The sequence below is a fragment of the Leptonychotes weddellii genome, chromosome 16 (assembly GCF_054177405.1).
Source record: "Leptonychotes weddellii isolate Sample4059 chromosome 16, ASM5417740v2, whole genome shotgun sequence".
Classification (NCBI taxonomy): domain Eukaryota; kingdom Metazoa; phylum Chordata; class Mammalia; order Carnivora; family Phocidae; genus Leptonychotes; species Leptonychotes weddellii.
Genome location: NC_138384.1, coordinates 46,507,919 through 46,529,285, shown reverse-complemented (window position 1 = coordinate 46,529,285; position 21,367 = coordinate 46,507,919). Strand labels below are relative to the sequence as shown.

General features: G+C 53.2%; 2 protein-coding genes across 3 annotated transcripts in view; one reads left to right on the top strand and one right to left on the bottom strand.

Annotated features, from left to right (window-relative positions):
- The first annotated feature begins 1 nt into the window (after position 1).
- GARIN5A (golgi associated RAB2 interactor 5A) lies at positions 2–4,589 on the top strand. The gene is made up of 5 exons (XM_081807709.1): positions 2–276; positions 479–597; positions 945–1,075; positions 3,478–3,760; positions 4,416–4,589. The coding sequence occupies exons 1-5, from the start codon at positions 216–218 to the stop codon at positions 4,470–4,472; spliced, it is 651 nt and encodes a 216-aa protein (XP_081663835.1). The 5' UTR covers positions 2–215; the 3' UTR covers positions 4,473–4,589.
- A 471-nt stretch (positions 4,590–5,060) lies between these two features.
- MYBPC2 (myosin binding protein C2) overlaps positions 5,061–21,367 on the bottom strand; it is a 24,273-nt gene continuing 7,966 nt past the window's right edge. For both annotated transcript variants that reach the window (XM_081807615.1, XM_081807616.1), the window contains exons 10-28: positions 20,180–20,304; positions 19,996–20,101; positions 18,656–18,828; positions 16,647–16,812; positions 15,142–15,248; positions 14,762–14,791; positions 14,388–14,527; positions 13,171–13,330; positions 12,985–13,089; positions 12,335–12,523; positions 11,781–11,915; positions 10,107–10,274; positions 9,849–9,937; positions 9,562–9,757; positions 9,196–9,335; positions 8,298–8,457; positions 7,992–8,128; positions 6,462–6,648; positions 5,061–5,182 (exon numbers count right to left, since the gene is read on the bottom strand). In XM_081807615.1, coding sequence (XP_081663741.1) covers positions 5,172–5,182; positions 6,462–6,648; positions 7,992–8,128; positions 8,298–8,457; positions 9,196–9,335; positions 9,562–9,757; positions 9,849–9,937; positions 10,107–10,274; positions 11,781–11,915; positions 12,335–12,523; positions 12,985–13,089; positions 13,171–13,330; positions 14,388–14,527; positions 14,762–14,791; positions 15,142–15,248; positions 16,647–16,812; positions 18,656–18,828; positions 19,996–20,101; positions 20,180–20,304 — 2,524 coding nt within the window. In that variant the 3' untranslated portion in view covers positions 5,061–5,171. The remainder of the gene's footprint in view (positions 5,183–6,461; positions 6,649–7,991; positions 8,129–8,297; positions 8,458–9,195; positions 9,336–9,561; positions 9,758–9,848; positions 9,938–10,106; positions 10,275–11,780; positions 11,916–12,334; positions 12,524–12,984; positions 13,090–13,170; positions 13,331–14,387; positions 14,528–14,761; positions 14,792–15,141; positions 15,249–16,646; positions 16,813–18,655; positions 18,829–19,995; positions 20,102–20,179; positions 20,305–21,367) is intronic.

Genomic DNA, 21,367 nt, shown 5'->3' with positions numbered 1-21,367 from the left:
GTTCTTTGCGCATGCGCACTAGCGCCCCACGGGGTATGACATCAGCCGGGTGGCTACAGTTTCATCGAGGTCTCTGGGCACCGCCCCCTATGATCACGTCACAACAACGGGCGTCTCTTCGGTGACGTTAAAGCGGGTCTGCCGCGTTGTGACGTGATAGAGCCCGCGGCCCCACCCGCCGGTTTTCTCCGCCGGCACCGTCCTCTGCTCTCCCCATGGGGCGGGGCGTTGCGATGATGCGGGGGCACGAGGCTAAGCTGGCCCCCAGTGGAACAGGTGAGGAGGGACCGGGTGGGATGGCAGGCGAGAGGCGGAGCCGGGCCTGGTGGGGTGGCACCAGGTGAGGGATGGGGCCGACGATACGAAGACTGATAGCCCAGATTCCCCTACCCTCAGAGTGGGACTTCCCTGGGCCCTACCAGCTGGGGGCCCCCGGCCCAGTCTCCTGGACTAGACCCCTCGAACTTCGCCTCTCTAGAATGCCCCCTGGTTCCAGCCTATCCCACGGGCCGGCCCGGACGGCTCCAACGCCACCTCCTGAGCGGCGAGTTCGACCAGCTGCGAGACTTCCCCATCTTTGAGAGCAACTTTGTGCAGGTGTGGAGCCCCAGAACCCCCTGATACCGAGCCTGGGCTTGAGCCCTGTCCTGACTTGGGGAACCCCTGCTCTGCCGACTTCTGACCATTCTCCTATAAAGTTCATCTCCTGGGATTCTGGATCAACCCCCACCCCCATGCTTCTAGACCTTTAGCTTCTCTATGAACCCTGGCCTCTGATTTCCTTGGTTCATTTTCCCTGACTTCACACCCGGATAACTCTTGACCTCTGACCCCAGGATATCTGACCCCGGACTTGGTGTTTAATACACTTGGCTCATGACCCTTAATCCCACCAATCCTGCCTTCCATCTGTCTGCCTTCTAACCTCTCACCCCTGGCCCCAGGTGACCCGGTTAGGAGAAGTCGCCAACAAGGTCACCATGGGGGTGGCAGCCTCCAGTCCAGCCCTGGAACTCCCGGACCTGTTGCTGCTGGCCGGCCCTGCCAAGGATAACGGACACCTGCAGCTCTTTGGGTGACTGCCCCCATCCCAGCCTAGACCTCCTCCATCCCCAGCTCTGGGCATCCTGGGCCCCCTCCCTGCAGCACCTCCTCTCATACAGATGACTCCCAGGGCCAGGAGTCTTGGATGGCTGCCAGCCCACTGTGGGCTGCTGTACACCCAGGGGAACAAAGGGAGGGCAATCCATGGGGGCTAGAAATCAGAGATAGATGGACATGAGAGGGACAGTCCTCAGCCTTGCCCTGGCAAGGATCAGAAGAATAAGCATGTATGCAGTACCTGCCGCATACCCAGCACCCTGTAGGCCATGCAGGTAACCTCATCTCCGACGTACTCACATGGTGGGGCCCCTTAGCCCCATCCTTTGAAGAGATAAACCGAGGCTCAGAGAGGGGAGCCAATTACCCAGAGACCCACAGTGGTTCAGGGGTTGGGTTGGGATTGGAATCTCAGGTACCTCATCCTTACTGATCTCATGATTCTTTTTTTTTTTTTAAGATTTTATTTATTATTTGACAGAAAGATAGAGCCAGAGAGCATAAGCAGGGGGAATGGCAGAGGGAGAGGGAGAGGGAGAAGCAGGCTCCCCACTGAGCAAGACTCACATCTCACACACACACACACACACACTCAAAGGGGCCCACAGTTCTTTGTCTGCAGTTCTGAAATCTAAAAAGTTCTTTTGCAACCCACTTGATGGCAGAATCTGATTCTGACCTAACTAAATGAAGGCTACTTACAGCCTTTATGTATTGCCCCTGTAGAAGTTTAGAACATTCCACAAAGCAGTATGCTGACGCCTTACGGTGCACCGGGGCATTTTCTCTTCTACACTGCTCCTTTTCCTTTCAGTGCTAATCTATCCCACCAATTGACCTCACTGCTCACTGAGTCATGACCTTCAGTGGGAGGGAGACTAAGGACAGTGCCAAGGGGTGCTTGGAACCCCCATAATCTCCTTCAACACTGTCCCCCAAATAAACATACCGTCAAGGTAAAAACACTGAGCTTGCTCTGCAAATAAAGCATCAAGACTCACTCAGCCCCTAGTTCCTCACTTCTAACCTGCTTTGCAGCTTGGAGCTAGCCTGGGCCAGTTGGGATAAGCATATTGTGGGTGTTCGCCCTTCCTTTAAAACCAGCTGCAGGTGCATGCTACTTTTCCACTCTGCTTATTCCCTCCTCAGCACTATATCAACATTCACTTCATATCAACATAAGTACAACCACCACATCCTTTTTTGGACATACACGAGCTTGGACCCCAAGCTTGCATCTGGTGCTGTTACCATCCTGCCTGGGTTCAAATCCTGGCTTCACCTCTTCTTCACTGGCTTTAGCCAAGTTCCCTACCTATCTGTGCCTCGGTTTCCCCATCTGGAACATGGGGATAAGAGGAGAGCCCACCTTCTAGGGCTGTCAGGGGATAAACTGAGTAAATGTTTGTGAAGTGCTTAGAACAACCCCTGGCACGGTGTCAGCGCTTTGTAAACATCAACTGTTATTCTGCCATTTGGGGAATGTCATAACAGATGGAGCCACCTATCTAACTGACAATAGTGTTGTGCCTGGTGTCTTGAGATTATAGCCAGTGTGGTAGGCAGAGGGCATCCATGGGTACAGGCGTGAGAGTGTCTGTAAGATCAATTCCTAGAGGTAGTATTGCTGGGCCAGAGGGTGGTATATGGCTGCCCCGTGTTGTGGGTAAGAACGTGGATAAGACTTGGGTTCAAATCCCTGTTGTGTGACCTGGGCCAAATTATCCACCCTCTCAACAAGCATCCATTGAGCACCTGCCATGTGTGAGCTCTGGGTACTCGGGGAACAGCGGCGAACAAAATGGGACCAAAATCTCTGTCTTCAAACAACCCCTCTGGGAAGGCAGACAGAATAAATGACAATTTGTCCAAAGGGGTAAGGTCTGTGGAGACATATCAGATGGGGTAGAGGGAGTGGGGAGGTCTGCAAGGGTGGACATGGTTGCAAGTAAGCCACGGGTTGTAAACAGACCTTCTCCCAGAGAAGGCGCTTCTTGAGAAAGACACAAGATGAAGGGGCCAAGCCACGGGGCTGGCTGGAGGAAGATTTCCCAGCCTGTGCAGTGGTCCTGAGGTTGGAGCTCGCCTGGTAGGTTTATGGAACAGCAACGAGGCCGGTGTTGCCGGGGCTGAGTGAGTGAGTGAGCAGAGAGGTAAACAGAGGAGGCAGATCCTGCAGGGTCTGGTGGTGAAGGTGCTGCGGACTTCGCTTTTACTCGGAGCCGCGGGAGGGACGTGAACTTGGGTGTTGGCCGGCGCCCTCTGGCGGCCGCGTGGGAACAGAGTGGCGAAGGCCGAGGCCGCCGCCTAGGCGGGAAATCACCGTGCCGAGCCAGGGAGCCTCAGAACCTGAGGCTGCCCCTTCCGCCCTCCCAGGCTGTTCCCCTTGCAGTTCGTCCAGCTCTTCGTCCACGACGAAAGCCGCTGGCAACTCAAGGTCAAGTTCCGCACCGGCCGCGCCTTCTACCTGCAGCTGCGGGCCCCGGCCGAGACCCGAGACCGCGAGTTCGGCCAGTGGGTGCGGCTGCTGTACCGCCTGCGCTTCCATTCGGCCGAGGGAGCCGTGCCTTTCACGCAGGAGTACTCGACGGTGGAGGATGGCGAGGACGACGAGGACGACGAGGACGACGAGGACGAAGATCCGATAGAGCGAGAGGAGGTGGGGGAGGGGAGGGGCTGCCAAGGAGGAGGTGGGGCGGGGAGGGGGCGGGGCTGGGGCTGGACTCCGGGGTGGGGGGGTGGGGGGGTGGCGGAGGTGGGGGCGTGGGGGGTGGGGGGGAAGGAAGCCGCCGGGAATTTGGACTACCCTGAGGGAGGGCTGGGGACCTAGACTCCTGAGTATGAGGGAGGGCTGGGGGCCTGGATTCCTGTGTTCAGAGCGCCCGGCACCTAAGAAGGACCGACTCCTGAGTCCTGAAAGGGTATGAAATCTCTGTGTAGACACAGCAAGATCTCAAGGCAGGGTCTGCAGGGCCTTGGGTACACTAGCCAAGGTGGCTATATAGTTCCCTAATTGGGCACCCCTATCCCCCAGCCTCTCTCCCCTTGACCTACTTCGGTGGAGTATGGGGAGGGGACACCTGGGCCTTGAAGGGCTAGGGTGGGTCAGACCAGATGACCCATTCCCTAGAAGGCCTTGGGGAGGGAAGGAGCACCAATCTTTGAAGGTGGGGCATTGAAACCTCTTCCTCTGGAGACACCCCACTCTCCCCACCTTCCAGGTAAGTACAAAGTCACCCCACCCACCCACCCATCCCAAAACTGCCAATACATCTGCAGGTCAAGGCCTCTGAGACACTCTTTCTTATACTCAGCTTCAAGCCATGGAAGCCAGACTTGACCCACAGACCTCTGAACTCTGGGGACTCTGATTCCTCCAATATCCGTAAGGTCACAAAAGGACCAGAGATCAAAGTACCCTACCTCAGGGCCAGAAAGATGAATTATTAAAGTTAATAAAGATCGGCCACTTAAGAACTTAAGAACAACCAGGTCATGAGCACTTTTGTCAACATCACTAATTCAACATTGCCTCAGTATGGTGTTCAGTTCATCGTGTGTGGCTCCCCGGGCCACCATGAGACCTAGTGCCCACCATTCCATCATGGCTACCTCACCAGAGTAGTCTTCCCCATCTGGGCTTTGGTTCCTCTTTAACTCATCGTAGTTGCCACTGAAGCTAGCCTGCCTCCTTCCCGCTCATAGTAGCTAGTCCCAGAGGGCTGCCTCCACAAGGTCGTGGTTCACCTGTGACTTGTAATTGCCATGGCAACATGGAGCGTCCCTAAAGTAGCTATTCCAAGATGGAGGCCTCAACGTGGTCTGTTTCATCAGGGCTGCCTTATCATGGTTGCCATTCCAATTTGCTGTCCCCATCACCCACCCCCAGGTGACTAAGCCCCTGTGGGAAGGAGGAGGCCGAGCTACAAATTCAAGAAGGACAGACAGACACACACAGGTTGTAGACAAGACTATTATCTTCTCAGTAGTAACTCTGGAAAGGGAAACAGTGTTCAGGGAGGTCTAGGTTAGGACCCAGCAGCCAATATCTTGGCAGGTGGAAGACAGTCTTACTGTGGCACTGTGGGGGGAAATGAGAAAAGAGTGGATGAGGTGGGCTGGGCTTCCCAAGTCTCTGTGCCCCAGCCCCAGGCTCCTTTGCCAGCTAGATTCACATGGCTATCAGGGGGAGCACGTTGATCCTTCACATCTCCGTGGGGCAGTCAAACCACTGTCATGGTGTCTGTGATTCCTGTAGCTTTGAACCCCAAACTGGGATGTTCTCATCAGGGATTTCTAAGCAGCTGCTGGTGACAGGCTGTCATTGGAATCCCAAAATAGGGATATTTCTAAGCTGATTCAGTAATTAATAAAGGGGATAGCAAAACATTAGAAATTGAGTCAGCCTGGAAGAGCAGTGTTCAGAATGACAGCCAGTAAGGCTTAGGGGGTGGTCTCGCTTGTTAAGGGTCTACGGCCACTTCTGTCTTCTGGGTGGTCATCAGGGCCGGGGGAGTCACAACAGGGGAGGGACACTGGAAGCCCATATTAGCATCAGTCACATCTGAGGGAATTGGGTAGCAGCCTCTCCAGTGAGCCTTGACTGGCAGTTTGATGGGCTGCAGCAGAGGAGGTGAGGAAAAGCATTCCAGGTAGAGGGAACAACATGTGCAAAGTCCCAGGGACAAGAGAAAGCACGGCCAGTTTGTCCAACTGCCAACAGCTTGGTGTGGCTGGAACAGTGTTGAGGAAAATGGCCCCCCAGAGCAGGGCATGTGGGAGAAGGTTCAGGACCATGGACACCAGGCAGAGGGGCTTCAGGGCTGCTGGGGAGCCTGGGGAAGGCCACAGGCAAGGGAAGGGCAAGTCAGCGCTGGATAGAGAGCCCCCTAGGGCCCTGTGGGGGGGTGGGATGGAGGGAGACATGGGAGGCAGGGAGGCCAGGGAGGAGGCCAGGCAAGAATTCCAGAGGAAATGGTGATCAGGGCTGGGGCTGAAGGGTAGAGAGGAGGGACAGAGCTTGGGGAGGAGAGGCATTTTTCTGGGCGCCCGCCCATCTCCCCACATAGGCCAGGCCCACCAGAGCCTTGGTGATCATCTGCCAGCTCTTCTCGATCTCATTCACTTCTTATCTGTCCTTCAACTCCTTTTGGAAAACTTCCTCAGACGACTGCCCCAGCTGGATCAGGTGCTCCCCCAGCCCCACCCCTACAATGCCCTGTGCACATGTCACCCTGCATCGTTCTTGTTGGGGTCTGAATCCGGCTTCCTCATTACACGCCTAGGGGTCCCGGGCTGACTCAGCTCTGCGCTCTGGGTAGCTGTGTGAGAGCAGGAGTGAGGGGCAGCCAGGTGCTCACCTCGGACCTCCAGCTTGCACTCGGCCAGTGCCTCCCCCAGCTCATTGACAGCCCTACAGGAGTAAGTCCCCGCGTCAAAGGGGGATGGGCGGCGGATGTTGAGCGTCAGGACTCCCTGGTAGTTGGTCATCAGGAATCTGGGATCTTCGCGGATTTCCATGTGGTTCTTCATCCAGACCACCTTCGGCTGTTGAGCAGAGTGGGAGAAGAGGCCAGCTTAGGGAAGTTTCCTGGATGATGGTAAAGTGGGCTTTGGAAGGCAGATCTGGATTCAATTCTTGGCTGTGCTCCCCCCTAATTTTGACTGGGTGACCCTGAACTCGTCATTTCTCCTCTCTGACCCTCAGTCTCCTCTTTGTGAGAGGAAGAGCTCACTCTCTTTTTTGGCCCACAGAACCCTACGTGATTTGGCCCCATTACTCTTCCGCCCTCACCCCATCCTGTCGCTCCCTCCCTCTGCTCCATCCATACGGGCCTCCTCACTCTTCCTCAAACAGACCCGACAGGCTCCCACCTCAGGACCTTGGCTGTTCCCTCTTCCAATACTGCTCTTCCCTCCTCTTTTCCCCTAATCAGGACCGGCTTATCTTTCAGATCTCTGTTCACAAGTCATTTCGGGCCGCTAGGCTGCAGCAGGAATGCCCACTGTATGTTCCCAACTACCCTCCGAGCTCTGACCTGCATCCCACCCTTCATGGTTTTATAGTCATTTGCATGACTTCGGATTCACGTTGGTCTCCCCCAACATCCAGGAACTTCCTGTCCAATTCACCAGCACACACAGCCTCTGAAAATGTGTGTTGAAAGAATAAACAGACTGCGAGAGTGAGTGATGTAAATAAGCAAACGGAGTGAATAAATGCGCCGAGTAAATGAATGGATTGGTAGGTGAGTAAATGAGCGGAATGAATAAATGAGTACATTAGTGAATAAAGTGAGTAGATGGAGATGGAGGAGGTGAACTAATGAATCCGCGGTGTGCCTACGGGGGTGAAGCTGAGAACTTGGAGTTAGACCGGAAGTCGGCAAACTTCATCTGTAAAGGGCCAGGTAGTCAGTATTTCAGGCTGTGCAGGCTCTGTGGTCTCTGCGGCCTCAGGCAGTACTGAAGTGTGCAGAGCCGCGTCCCAATAATGTGTATTTAGAGAAACTGGTGGCAAGCAGATTTGGCCCGCGAGCCCTCGTTTGCCAGCCCTGGTCCCGGTGAGCCACTGGAGCTCAAGGCTGCAAGTGTCCACATTCCCAACAGCGGTCGGGAAACTGGACGGAGCAGAAGATGCGGGGAGCCCCGGAGGTTCAGACATCCTCCCAACCCCCGCCAAAGTTTTCTGTTTCCGAGGGAAGCCAGAGTGTAATGATCTGAGGCTCGGGCTCTGATCGAAGGGGCGAGAGACAGGAAGTGGGTTAAAAGTGAGTAAATCCCATGAACAGAAGAGAGAGAAGTCGGGGGGGAAAGAGGTGGTGTGGCTGCATCTGGGTGAAGATTTCCCTCTAGGGTCACGTGCACACGTGCACGCACACACACGGCACCTTTGGGTGGCCTCGGACCGCACAGTTGAGAGCTGCAGTGTAACCAGCCACGACCACCCGGTCTGGTAGAGGCGTAAGGAACTTGGGAGGTGTTCGGAAGTCATGCTCCTTGTACTCACGCGGCCTGAAGGTGATACCTGGCGAAAGCAAGATGCACCTGTCAGGTGACCAATCTGGACTGGCCCCTGATTGCCTCTCCTCTGTCACCAGGTGCCATCAGCTTTGAGTCTGGGGGTGGGGGGAGGAGTCAAGGTAGAACCCCAGCAGAGAGAGGAGACCGGACCCCAGGGAGTGGGGTGGCACTACCTGTCTTGAGGATCCGGGCTGTGTTCTTGGAGACGCCAGGTGAGTCACTGATCCCACAGATGTTCTTGCTGAAAACGCGGAAATAGTATTCGTTGCCCACGATGAGGTCAGGCACGGTACAGGAAGTATGCCGGTTGTGTTCGTAGACAGTGAACCACTCCTGGGGGGGCGGGGGGGGAGGCAGGGAGGGGCCGGGAGAGTCGGACACAGGGACACAGACACAAGAAGGACCAGGGCATGAGCAAAGCACACCAAAGTATGAGTCCACTAAGACAACCTGCCGTTCACAGGAGCACTGTTCACAATGGCCCAAAAGGTGGGAACACCCCAAGCAGATCAATGGAGAAGTAAAACGTGGTACATCCAAACCACGGACCATCACTCAGCCACGGAAAGGAATGAGCACTGATCCACACTGCAATGTGGGTGGACCCAGAAAACTTTATGCTGAGTGAAGGAAGCCAGGCACAAGAGGCCACATACTGGATGATCCCATTTATATGAAATGTCCAGAGTAGGTAAATCCATAAAAAGAGGAAGCAGATTAGTGGTCCTGGGGTTGGGGTGGGGGTGAATGCTTAATGGGTACGAGGTTTCCTTTCGGGGAGATGAAAATGTCTTGGAACTAGATGTGCTGGTGACACAACAGTGGGAATGGACTAAAAGCTTTAAAAACATTAATGCTTAATTTTATGTGAATTTTACCTTAGTTAAAAAAAAGAAAGAAAAGAAAACGCATCATGCACCGTATTTCAGCCAAAAAGCTTCCCTCCCAGCCCCAGCCCATGCTCCCAATCTCTCCAAGCCTCGGTTTCCCTTTCCCGGCTGTGAACCGGAAACAATGGCGTCTACTCTGACCATCTGGCCCACCCCACCCCGGGCCCTTCTGGGGTCTCACCATGGTTTTCTTGTCGGCTTTCTGGACAAGATACCCTGTGATCTCACTGTTCCCATTATCTCCGGGAGGCTGCCACTGCACCAGCGCGTTAGTGCCCCACACCTCCTTCACCATCACGTTCTCTGCTGGTCCTGCCTTTTCTGGAATGGGGGCGGGGGTTGTCAGACGTCCGCCCGTCGCCTCCTCTCCCCATCTCTGCCCCCCTCACCTGGTCCCCGGATTCTGATATCGCTTAGGCTTTTCCCCACTCCCACTTCCTCGCCTTTTGGCGCCATCCCCGCCTCGCACCCTCTTTTCCATCCCAGTCTCTTCACTTCCCGGTTCCTGGGCCGCAGTGCCTCCCCCCTGCCCCAGCCGGCCGCGCACCCACGACCCGGATGCGGATGGTGGCAGTGTCCTTCATGTTCTCGATCTGCACGGTCAGCTCGTATTCCCCTGAGTCCGAGCGCGCCGCCTGGCGCACGAAGAACACGGTGTCGAAGTCGCTGGTGCGCAGGTGCACGCGGTTGGGGTCCACCGGCGCCCCGCCCCTCGTCCACACCACCTGGGGCCGGGGCTTTCCCTGGGCGGGGGCGGAGGGACGAGGAGCAGAGAGGTCAGCCCGGGTCTCGCCCTGGCCCTGACCCTCTGAGCCCGACCCCAGCTCGGCGCACCTGGAAGGGGATGACGAGGTTGAGGTGTTCCCCCACTTTGCGGACGTAAGTCTGGCGGAGGTGACGCGGGAGCCGGATCTTGGGTTGCTCTGAGGGCACAGACATAGGAACCGGGACTCAGTGCTGGGCTGGGGGGCGCTCGAGGGAGGGACAGAGAGACAGTGGCAATGACGTTCTCGCGGGTGGCCCTAATGATGGCATGGCAAGGGCATGTGACAGCAACTTGGTCTTTAGGACAGCGGGCTCAGAGTCACTTACGCACGATCTCCCGGATGGTGACCGCCTGGAACAGGGAGACGGGCTTGCTGCGCCCCGCGATGTTGACCGCCACCACCCGAAACAAGATTTTTGCTCCGGTGGGGAGATTCTTGACGGTGAAGCCACAGCGCTCTATGGGCTCCGTGTTAGCAGGGACCCAGTCCTCGGCTACAAAAGAGAAGCAACGCTGGGAACTTTTCTAGGAGCCCCTCAGAGGGTTGTCCCTTCCCGTGCCTTGGGACCACCGCAATGGACAGCAGCAGCTGACATTTATTAAGCACTTATTATGACCAGGTTGGAAGGGTGGCACACGTGTTAGTTAGTTCATTAATTTCTGCCTCTGTCCTATGTTATCCCCCATTTTAGAGATGGGGAAATCAAGGTTCAGAGGAGTAGGGAATCGGGGGTGGTGGTTAGAGACAGCTTCTGGATTTCCTGCCTCCTTGGTTTCCATCTTGGGTTTATTGCCATAGGTTGGTGAACCAATGTGGGTCAGACCAACAACCACCGGGGTGAACTCTAACAAGAGTGAAATATCACAGTGGCCTGGCACCGACTGGGGAGGGATGGGCAAGGGCAAGGGCAAGAATGGGGTAAAGAGCACTGGAAAGAGAAAGAGGGAAGAAGCTGACGAGAGTCCAACCATCCACCATTTACATGCATTACCAAATGCAGTCATCACTGTACCCTGTCAAGGAGGCAACTGTCTTCGCCCATTTTTAGATGAAGAAACTGTTAGAAAGTGTAGGGGCAGGATGGGAACCCACGTCTGTCTGACTTTAAGGCCTGGGATACGGTGTTGAGATGATCACACCTGTCTTCCCAATGAGATGACCATGTTGCAGGTATCCCCATAGCCATGGCACTGGGTCTGGCATGGAGTCCAGTGCTCAATACATGTTTGTTCGGTGGAGGATAGAGAGTTGGATGTGTGGAAATATGGATGGATGGATGGATGGATGGATGGATGGATGGATACACAGAAAGATGGAGAGACAGCAGACAGATGGTTAGATGTTTATATAGGGAAATGGATGAATGGAAAGAAGGAAAGGAGGGTGGAAGGGAGGGAGGGAAGAGAGAAGAAAGATGGTAGTGAAGAGAGAAATATACGGATGGAAAACATGTTACAGGATAGATGGATAGTTGGTTGAACCAAAAGATTTTCTGATGGATTACAGATGGTTGGATGGATGACCAATGGTGGGCAAATGGATGGGAAGAAAGCAGGAAGGAGGGAGGGAAGGAAGGAAGGAAGGAAGGAAGGAAGGAAGGAAGGAAGGAAGGAAGGAAGGAAGGAAGGAAAGACAGATGGGTGGGTGGATGGATGGACGGATGGATGAGAGAAAGAAGGAATATAGGTGGTAGATAAATACAGGGATGATGGATGGATGGATGGATGAAAAGCTATTATTGTATGGAAGATGTGTACAGAGGAAGGAGGATGGGAGGGAGAGAGGGAGGGAGAGAGGACAAGCTGGTCAATGGGGGCCTAGCTTGAGCCACCCCATTCAGGGATTCATGCAAGTAAAATATAGACACAGAACCAGGGCAGCCCACCCCATCAGAGAGCTCTCCTGCACTGCCCTGTTTGCAGTCCCATGGATTATACCCCCAACCAGGGCTCTGTGTGAGCCACCGCGCCCCCACCCCAGGCCTGATGGGGCCACTCACAGCCCTCCAGGCAGTACTCCACCAGGTACCCATCGATGCCGCCTGCCCCAATCCTATTTGGGGGCCTCCACTTGAGAGTGGTGGTGGTGTCTGTCACGTCTTCCACCGTCAGGTGCAAGGGTTCACTCGTGGGCGCTGTAAGAATCCAGGGAAAGGGGAAGTGGAGGTAAATGAGGGGTTGGCGGTCACAGGGAGGGGCAGGGATCAGAGCTGGAGTCACCGACCAGGAAAGGGAGAAATATGGTGGGCCAGAGGTCAGTGAGCCAGGACGTGTCATCATGAGTCATTAAAACAAGATACGTCAAGGGACAGTGAGGTCTCCAGGAGCAGGGAAAAGTGTTAGTCTGGTAGGTCAGAGGCCCATGAGGTATTTGGGCAACAGCACAGAGTCTAGGATCATAGAGATTGGTGACTAATGTGCTGGGTCAGTAAGAGGTCAGGAGGTTGGTTAGGGCTGGAGGGTCAAAGGCCAGGTGTAGGGTCAGAGATCAGCAACAGGCAGGGCAGGGGTCGGAGGTGGACAGGGGTTTGGGGAGGGTGCAGAGGAGCATCACCAATAGGCATGAAGGGCTTGGTCTTCATGCTGGGCTGGGAAATGCCGATGGCATTGACAGCAAAGACCCGCATCTCATAGAGGATGCCCTCAATCATCTTGGTGGACTCATAGGTCGTCTCCGTAAAGACCTCAAAGTTCAGCTTCATCCAGCGCTGAGAGCCCTTCTTCTTCCGTTCCAGGAGGTAACCTGGCGCCCCCCACCCGCCACAACAGAGAGAAATGAGTGCTCATGGGGAGGTTATAGGGTCACAAGTCAGTTGGAGCAGTGAGAAGCCATCACAAGTTCACATGACCCAGAGAGGTCTGAGGCCATGAATCTTGGGTTGGTCTCAGGATCATGGAGTAGTCAGCAGTCACCAATCATGGGGTTGGGGATCAGGAACGGTCATGAGTCATGAATCAGGAGTCAGGGATCACAGAAAACCCTAGGCTGTTGACCAAAGTGAAGATGCCCAGGTTGTTGGGAAGCAAAGAATGAGAGGGAAGACCAAAGGAATTGCAAGATATCAAAGATGGAAAACAGATCTCAGAGGGAGATCACCAAGGATGCTAAGAACTCTTAGAGGCCAAGGGATCGTTGGGGTGGCGGGGAGATGGGGGAGTAAGAGAGGTCAGAGGTCATGGGGATTCTGGCACACGAGCACTCACCAGTGACTGGCTGCCCCCCATCATACTTGGGTGGCTCCCAGACAAGAATGGCCCAATCCTCTCCAACAGAGGTGACACGCACAGCCTCCGGGGGGTCTGGGACATCTGTGGGAGGCAAGATGGTCAGGGGGTCCCTCAGGTCCTCAGGGAACCATCCCTCGCTCTCCCTCAGCTCCCTCTGCTTACCCACAACCCTCACAAAGATGGAAGCCACATCCTCGCCCACGGGGTTGGTGACCTTGATGGTGTAGCGGCCCTCGTCCGCTCGATCGGCACCCTCGATCAAGAAGCTGCTGGTGTCTGTCTGATTCTCGATGCGGATCCTGCCTTCGGTGGCCGTGAACACCTGGACACAGCCACAGGATGGCCTTGCTCCATCTCTCCCCAAGCCCAGACCTGCCTCCGCCCTCCACTGCTCAAAATTCTCCAGCAGCTCCCCATCACCACACAACACAAGGCCTTGAACCTAGCGCAAGAGGACCCGTTGGATCTATATCCAGCCTCACCATTCTTCCCTGCTGCCCTCCTTGTCCTCCAAACACCACCCTTAATTAAAATCCCCCAAGATTTGGCATGCAATGCCCTCACCCGCTCCTCTATTTGTTCTACTCTTACTCATCCTTTAGGACTCACCTAGAAGTGGCCTTTTCTGGAAAGCCATCTTGGAAGCCCCCAGCTGAAAGTGATGGCCCTACCCCCTGAAGTCTCATAGTTTTCAGTACCCCCTTTTATCTCAGCCCTGGTCACCCTGGACTGTGACTGCTTGGGCACGCTCTACCTCCCTCCAACAGTGAAGGCTCCTCATGTTGGTATCCTCAGTGCTATACACCGAGCCCTGCACAGAGGAAGCCTCAGGGGGTGTGTTTGCTGACTGAAGGAATGAATGAAGATTGAGTCAAGTCTATCCATTTTACAGACTAGGACTCTGAAGACCAGAGAAGGGAAGAAAAATTGAACTGTCCAGGGCCTGGAACATATAAGATAAAAATATTTGTTGGATGGATGGATGGATGGGTAACTGGACTGTTTGATGGATAAATGGACAGATGGATTAATTACTGGATGAGAAGATGGCCGGATGAATTAAGTAATCACTAAGTTTATGAATGGAAAGATGGGTGGATGGTTGAGTTGTGGATAGCTGGATTGGGTGGCTGACTGACTGATTAATGGATTAATGGATGGATGGATGGATGGATGGAGCACCCACCATGTGGCAGGCCCAGTACCATGTGATAGATAAATATAATCTCCAGTCTTCAAAACAACCCTATGAAGAAGGATCATCATTCTCATTTTACAGACAATGAAACTGAAGCTCAGAGAGGGGAAGCCACTTGCCTAAAGTTGCCCAGCAGAGCTGAGAGAGAGAAGTCAGGGCACAGGGGGGAGCCCCACCATACCTCATCTCCCTTCAGCCAGGTGGCAACAGGACGAGGCTCCCCGGTGATGGACACATCAAGCCTCAACTTGTTTCCAGCCACAACCACAATCGAATTCTCTGAGGTCTTCCCTGAGCAGTCCAGGTGGATCTTTGGTGGTTCTAGTGGCAGAGAAGAGATACTGGGGAACTTGGTAGTGGGCAGCTGGGTCATCCCAATCCCCACCAAGGCAAGCTGGGTTCCCCAAGAGCTGGGCTCCAACAGCCATAAAAACCCTGGAGTCCTGCCCCCAGCCCCTCTTCCCTCAGACCCAGGAATCCAGACCCTCAGCCCCCTCCTCCCTCAGACCCAGGAGTCCAGACCCTCAGCTTACTACAGCAGCCCCTGGTCCTTACCTTGCTTGGGTACATACTCCACCTTGATTTCTGGAGGACAGAGAAGACAGCTCTGTTAGCTCTAAATCCAGTGGGCCGCTTATCCCACCCTACCGCCGCAGAGGCTACAGGGAAGGTCTGGCATCACCTAGCAAGGGACCTAGGGGGCTGGGGATGGGTCCAGGCCCATGAGTGCCCTTCCTCCCAGGTGGACACACTTCAGAATATACAGTGCTCTCTCCCTCCATCTTCTCATCTGACACCTCCCATGAGATCAACAGACGCCTGCTGTCACCCCTAATACACATTAGGGAAACCTAATCCTGAAGGAGGGCATCTGGGCCCTGGGGTCTGGAAGGTGGGTGCTTTGGCTCCTGGGGAACACAGAGGGGCATCCTCACCCAGGAAGTTGAGCTTGGCCGAGAGGGACAGGGCATAGCCATCGGGCACGAATGTGTAGTCTCCCTCATCCTCAGGGCGGACGTCATCAATCACCAGCTTGTGGAACCTAAGGGGTTGGGGGAGACAAGGCAGGGGTCAGGTGGGTCACCCTGAGGATCACCATGGAGAAACACCTTTTTTTTTTTTTTAAGTTTATTCATTTAAGTAATCTCTACCATCTCAATCTGGGCTCAAAGTCATAACCCAGAGATCGAGAGTCGCATACCTTTCCAAATGAGCCAGACAGCTGCCCGGAGAAACACCCTCTTCAATGCAATCTACGTCCCCATGCCCACCATTCTTTTTTTTTTTTTTTAATTTGAGAGAGAGAGCACAAGCGGGGGTAGGGGCAGAGGGAGAGGGAGAAGCAGGCTCCCCACTGAGTGTGGAGTCCGAGGCGGGGCTCGATCCCAGGACCCCGAGATCATGACCTGAGCCAAAGGCAGATGCCTTCTTCCACAATGAGCCACCCAGGTGCCACCCCCCCCATGACCACCATTTTTATTCTGGGTTTTGAAACACTATCATCTGGGTTCAAATCTCAGCTTTGCCACTTATTAACTGTGTGACCTTGGGCAAGTTACCTAAGCTCCCCGTGCATTCAATTTCTTCATCTATAAAATAGATATCATGATAACAATCTACACCAGGGTTGTTGTAAAGCAAGTAAAAATCTCCCTGGCACATAATAAATGCCCTATAAGCGTTAGGATTCATTCTCACAATTATCGACACCACCGGCAGGCAGGGTTCCTTACACAGAACCCGGAGAAAGCCTACATTCTGCCAAGAGCTATGGTCAGGAAATGCAATCACCACCGTGTTGGGGCACACGTGTGTTCGGGCACGCTGTTCTCGCATCACGGTGGCTCTCCATATCCCACAGATTACCAGGTGCTTCTCTTACATTTCCCTGTGCTACCTGTTGAATTCCAGTCCCTTGTTTCTCCAGCTAGATGTCTCCCCCACTTTGTAGGAGACTGTTTGCAAATACGGCCACAGGTTCTCCCCTCCCTGTATCCATGCCCCTTGTGATAAGACCTTGCAGCCTGTGGCTTCCTTCGCCCAAGAGACTACGGCAGAGGTGACACGGAGACCATTCCCAGCCCAGGCCACAGAGGCCTTGTTTTCTTCTGCTCTCTCTCGGGATGTCTGCTTCTGCCCCGTGCATATGCCCGGATAAGATGTCACATGGACCAGAGCGGAGGCAGCCCAGGTGTCCTGGCCGAGGTCCTGACGGAGCCCCAGAAGACCAGCAGAGCAGACCTTCAGCTGACCACAGAGGCCTGAGAAAGGCCATCCTAGATCAGCCAGCCCCCAACCAACCCGCAGACTCATGATTAAATACATCCTTTTCCCCTTAAACCACTAAGTATAGGGATGGTTGTTCCATCAGTATAGCTAACTGATACACACGCCCCCCCCCCCGCCCCACCCCCAGCCACCTCCACAGTCTATTCCGCACCTCCCCACGTGGGAGATGGTGATCCTCTTGCTGGGCCGCACCTCGATCCCATTCTTGTACCACTTGCCTGTCACCTTCTCATCAGACACCTCGCACTTAAACACGGCCTGTTCCGAGGCCTTCACTGTCAGATCCGCAATGTCCTGCAGGACCTCCAGCTGTTTCTCTGGACAGGGAGAGAAGGATATGGGGCCATCACAACTCCAGTCAGCCCACAAATATTTGCAAGCACCTATTCTGTGCCGAGCACTGTTCCAGGCACTGGGGATATAGCTATGAACAACCCAGAAACATCCACTGGCCTTGTGGAGCTCATATTCTAGTGCGGAGACAGTCGGTGAACAGGGAAACACATAAGTGTATAAGAGGGAGTGATGGGGCCCGAAGACAGGGAAGAGTCCATGCGAGAATGCAGAAGAGTCCCCCAGGTAGCGGAAACAGCATGTGCAGAGGCCCTGTGGAGCAGAGCAGGCTTGGTGTGGGAAACAGTGAGGAGACCAGCGTGCAATGATCGAGGCAGATGTAGTAGGAGATGAGATGGGCAGGGGAAGACGGGGCCAGATCACAGACCTTGGGGACCCCACAGCAGACTCCAGCGAGGCAGGAATCACTAGAGAGTGTTGCGAAGATGGCTGGGATCTGACTTACTTTTTTTTTTTTTAACAAAATGATGCATTTACATGGTTTAAAAATAAAGGAAATGGGGGTGCCTGGGTGGCTCAGTTGGTTAGGCGTCTGCCTTCCGCTCAAGACATGGTTCCGGCATCCTGGGCTCGAGCCCTGCCAGCCTCTGTACTCAGCGGGGGTCTGCTTCTCCCTTTCCCACTCCCCCTGCTTGTGCTCTCTCTCTCTCAAATAAATAAATAAAATCTTTTTTAAAAAATAAAGGAAATGGATTTAGATGTAGAGGGGATATCTCCCACTTACCCACCTCCAATCCTCCCTTCTCCAAGGGCACTATCCATTTAGTCTATCACTATGAAAGCAAACAGGTATATATGTTTTCTCTCCTCCCTCCCTCCCTTCCTCTCCTCCCCTCCTTGCAAATTGTAACATATTTGCTTTTTCACCTAACAATACAGTATATTGGAAATCCTTCCGTATCAGTACATTTCAAACTGTCCTTTTTTTATGGCTACATACGGACATACCATAATTGATTTGGCTCATAAATACCTTAGTTTGGGGTTTGTTTTTTATATTTAAGGAATTATAGACTCACAAGCGTTTGCAAAAGCAGTGCATGGAGTCCCCTGTGGCCTTCAGCCAGCTTCCCCTGGTAGAGAGGGTGACATCTTACGTAACAGGAAAGTGACCTGGGCCCTAGAGAGCAGGGTGTGCTCAGTTTCCACCATCTGACTTACATTTTACAAGGATCACTCTGGCCGGTGTGTGTGAGTTGGGGAGGGGGGCGGCCATGAAAACAGGGCACCCAGTGACCACTGCTGTCGTTCAGGCATGAGGGGTGGAGGCCTGGGGCAAGTGAGGGCAACGGAGGTGGGGAAGAGTGGTCAGATCCTGGATATCCTCTGAGCGGGATGTTGCCAGGACTCTCTGGTAAACTGAATGCAGGGTGGGAGGCCAAGAGAGGAGTCAGGGACAGCTGCAAGATTTGGGGCCTGAGCAATTTTTTTTAAGGTTTTATTTATTAATTTATCTGAGAAAGAGAGCCAGAGAGGGAGAAGCAGAGGGAGAGGGACAAGCAGACTCCATGCTCAGCACAGAGCCTGACACGGGGCTCAATCCCAGGACCCCGAGATCATGACCTGAGCTGAAACCAAGAGTTGGACGTTAACCAACTGAGCCACCCAGGCACCCCTGAGCAATTTTTTTAAGTTTATTTATTTAATAAACTCTACCCCCAACTTGGGGCTCGAACCCACGACCCTCAGATCAAGTCACACGTTCTTCCAGCTGAGCCAGCCAGGCACCCCAGGGCCTGAGCAATTTTGAGCTGTGAGGAGAAGCATGACCTAGTGTGACCCCTGCCCCACCTGGAGGCCCCGTACCTTCCACAATGAGCTCGGCCTCACACTGGCCTCCATTGGTCAAGACCTGGTAGTGACCCCTATCCTCCAGGGTCACGTCCGAGTAGATGAGAATGTGACGCTTCCCATCCTTTTTGAAGCGGTATTGAGCCTTGAAGGAATCCTCCCGTGTCATTTCCACACCATCTTTCATCCTAGGTGAAGGGCACATGAAGGGGAGAAGTGAGAGACACGCATAGCCCTGGGTCTGGATATCAGAGGGTGAGGGCCAGAGAGATAGTCCTGAGCAGAGGTCAGGGCTCAGAAGGGTCCCAGGAGGGAGGAGAGATTCAGGTTGGCAGAAGCATCTTGAATAGATGGGTCACAGGAAGTCACAGGCCACAGGGAGATGCTGCAAGGTCCCGGCTGGAGGTCAAGGGACACAAAAAGGTCACTGGGAGATGTCAGGGCATGGAGGGAGTCCTGGGGTCCCAGAGAGATGTCACATATTGTGGCCTCTCTAAATGGTACTTCCCTGCCTGAGAAACTCCTCCCTTCCCACTTCCTTTCTACCTCCTCATCATTCAAATCTCAGCTCCATTGCCATTTCCTCCAGGAAGTCTTCCCTGACCTCCTGAGTCCCTTCTTCCTATTAAAAAGTGGTTATAGCTTCAGTTAGTGCTCCTCTGAAACACCTGCCAAAATAGAACTTTTGTATTTATTCATGTGATGACGTGACTAACACATGTCTATGTCTCCTACACATACACCCCAGAAGTTTACCAGATTATAAACTATAAGAGGGTGGGTGACATGTTGATATATTTTCTTCCCATTATATCTCCAATACATTGAAGAGTGCCATCATATAATAGGTACTCAATAAATATCTGTTGGATGGGTGAATAGATGTGGGGATGGATGAATGGATAAGGAGATGGGTGGGTGAGTGGGTGAGTGGATGGATGGATGGATGGATGGATGGATGGATGGATGGATGGATAGATGGATGAATGGTTGATTGGACAGATGAACCAATGGGATAGATGGGTGGATGGATGGGGTGATGGATGGGTTGATGAATACATGGATGGATACATGAGTGGACGCACCAAAGGATGGATGGTTAGTTGAATGGATGAGTAAATGAATCTGAAATAGCAGGGATCAGGAAAAGGACCTGGAAGAAGATGAGATGGGTAGAGGTCAGAAGTTCTAGAAAGAGGTCATGGGTGAAGGTCAGGATTTTTAGAGAAAGGCTGGGGTCTCCTGGTGACTACTGGGTAAATTTCCAGAATCTCTAAGAGGGCTCATAAACACCAGAGCTGAGGCAAAGAAGCTGTGGGCACCTGTATGGAGCTCAGGGATCAAAAGTCACTTACCACATGACCTGGGCACCATCTTCTGACACCTCCACTGACATTTCTACCCGGTCACCCACAAACACCTGCTGGTCCTCAAGGGGTTTGACAATCAGGACTGGAGGTTCTGTGAGACATGGAGGGACAGGAGATCAGTAGTTTCAGGACCCACTCCAGAGCCCCACTCCCCAAATCTCAGCCTCACCTTTGACAAAGACCTCGGTGAAACACTTCTCATCTTTGACAGCAACCTCATAAGCAGCATCGTCCGCCAATGTGCACTTGTTGATGGTGAGAATTCGCTTCTTACCAACATTCTCAAACACGTGCCTGGTGCAAAAATCTTATCTCAGCCTAGAGCCTGGAGGAGATCCCAGCCCTGGGGTAGATCTGCCCACCAGTTCTCAGGGAAGTCACTCCCTTTCAGAGCCAAATTGTGTGGGAGGAGACAGATGGTCTAATTTCTAGTATTTAAGTAACCACAGCGGAAATCCTAACTGCCCCCCCATATCCATCCTTCCCTTCCATTTAGCAGTAGCGCATAGGTACCCACCTAGAGGACAACATTTCCCAGCCTCCTTTGCTGCTGGGATGGTGCACCACTGAACTTGGGCCTATGGAATGTGAGTGGATTCAACATGCATAACTGCTAGGTCATTTTCACCTTTGAGTTGCTTGCTCTGGACTTCTCTCCTTCCCCCTTCCTGTCTGCCAGTCACAGATGTACCCATGACCCAGCTTCAATCTTGCAGATGAGGACAATGCCACAAGAAATGGTGCAGCCAAAAATGTGGAACCTGGGTCCCCAAACAATCTCTAGGAAGAGAGCCAACCTACCAGCCTCAATCAGTTAGAAATACATTTCTCTCTCACTTAAAGTAATGTAACCTAGGGACTCTGTTACAGCAACTTAACCTGTACCTTAACTAACTTAACTTTTTATTTTATCCAACATGCTCCTGATGAGAAACTTAGAAGACACAGCCAGGGTGCCTGGCTAGCTAAGTAGGAAGAGCATGCTGACGTTTGATCTTGGAGATCCTGAGTTAAGAGTCCCACATTGCATGTAGAGATTACTTAAATAAATAAATAACTTTAAAAAAACACACACACACAACCAAGAAAAAAATAATAAAGCTAGAACCCATCCAAGAGATAACTGTTGCAAACATTTTGGCCTCTGTCTTTCCAATCTTTTTACCTATACATACGTAGATTAACATTTTGTGAAGCAGAAATGGGAACCATGCTTCTTCCTGTTTGCTAATCTTTTTTTTTTTTTAAAGATTTATTTATTTATTTATTTGAGAGAGAGAGAATGAGAGACAGAGAGCATGAGAGGGAGGAGGGTCAGAGGGAGAAGCAGACTCCCTGCCGAGCAGGGAGCCCGATG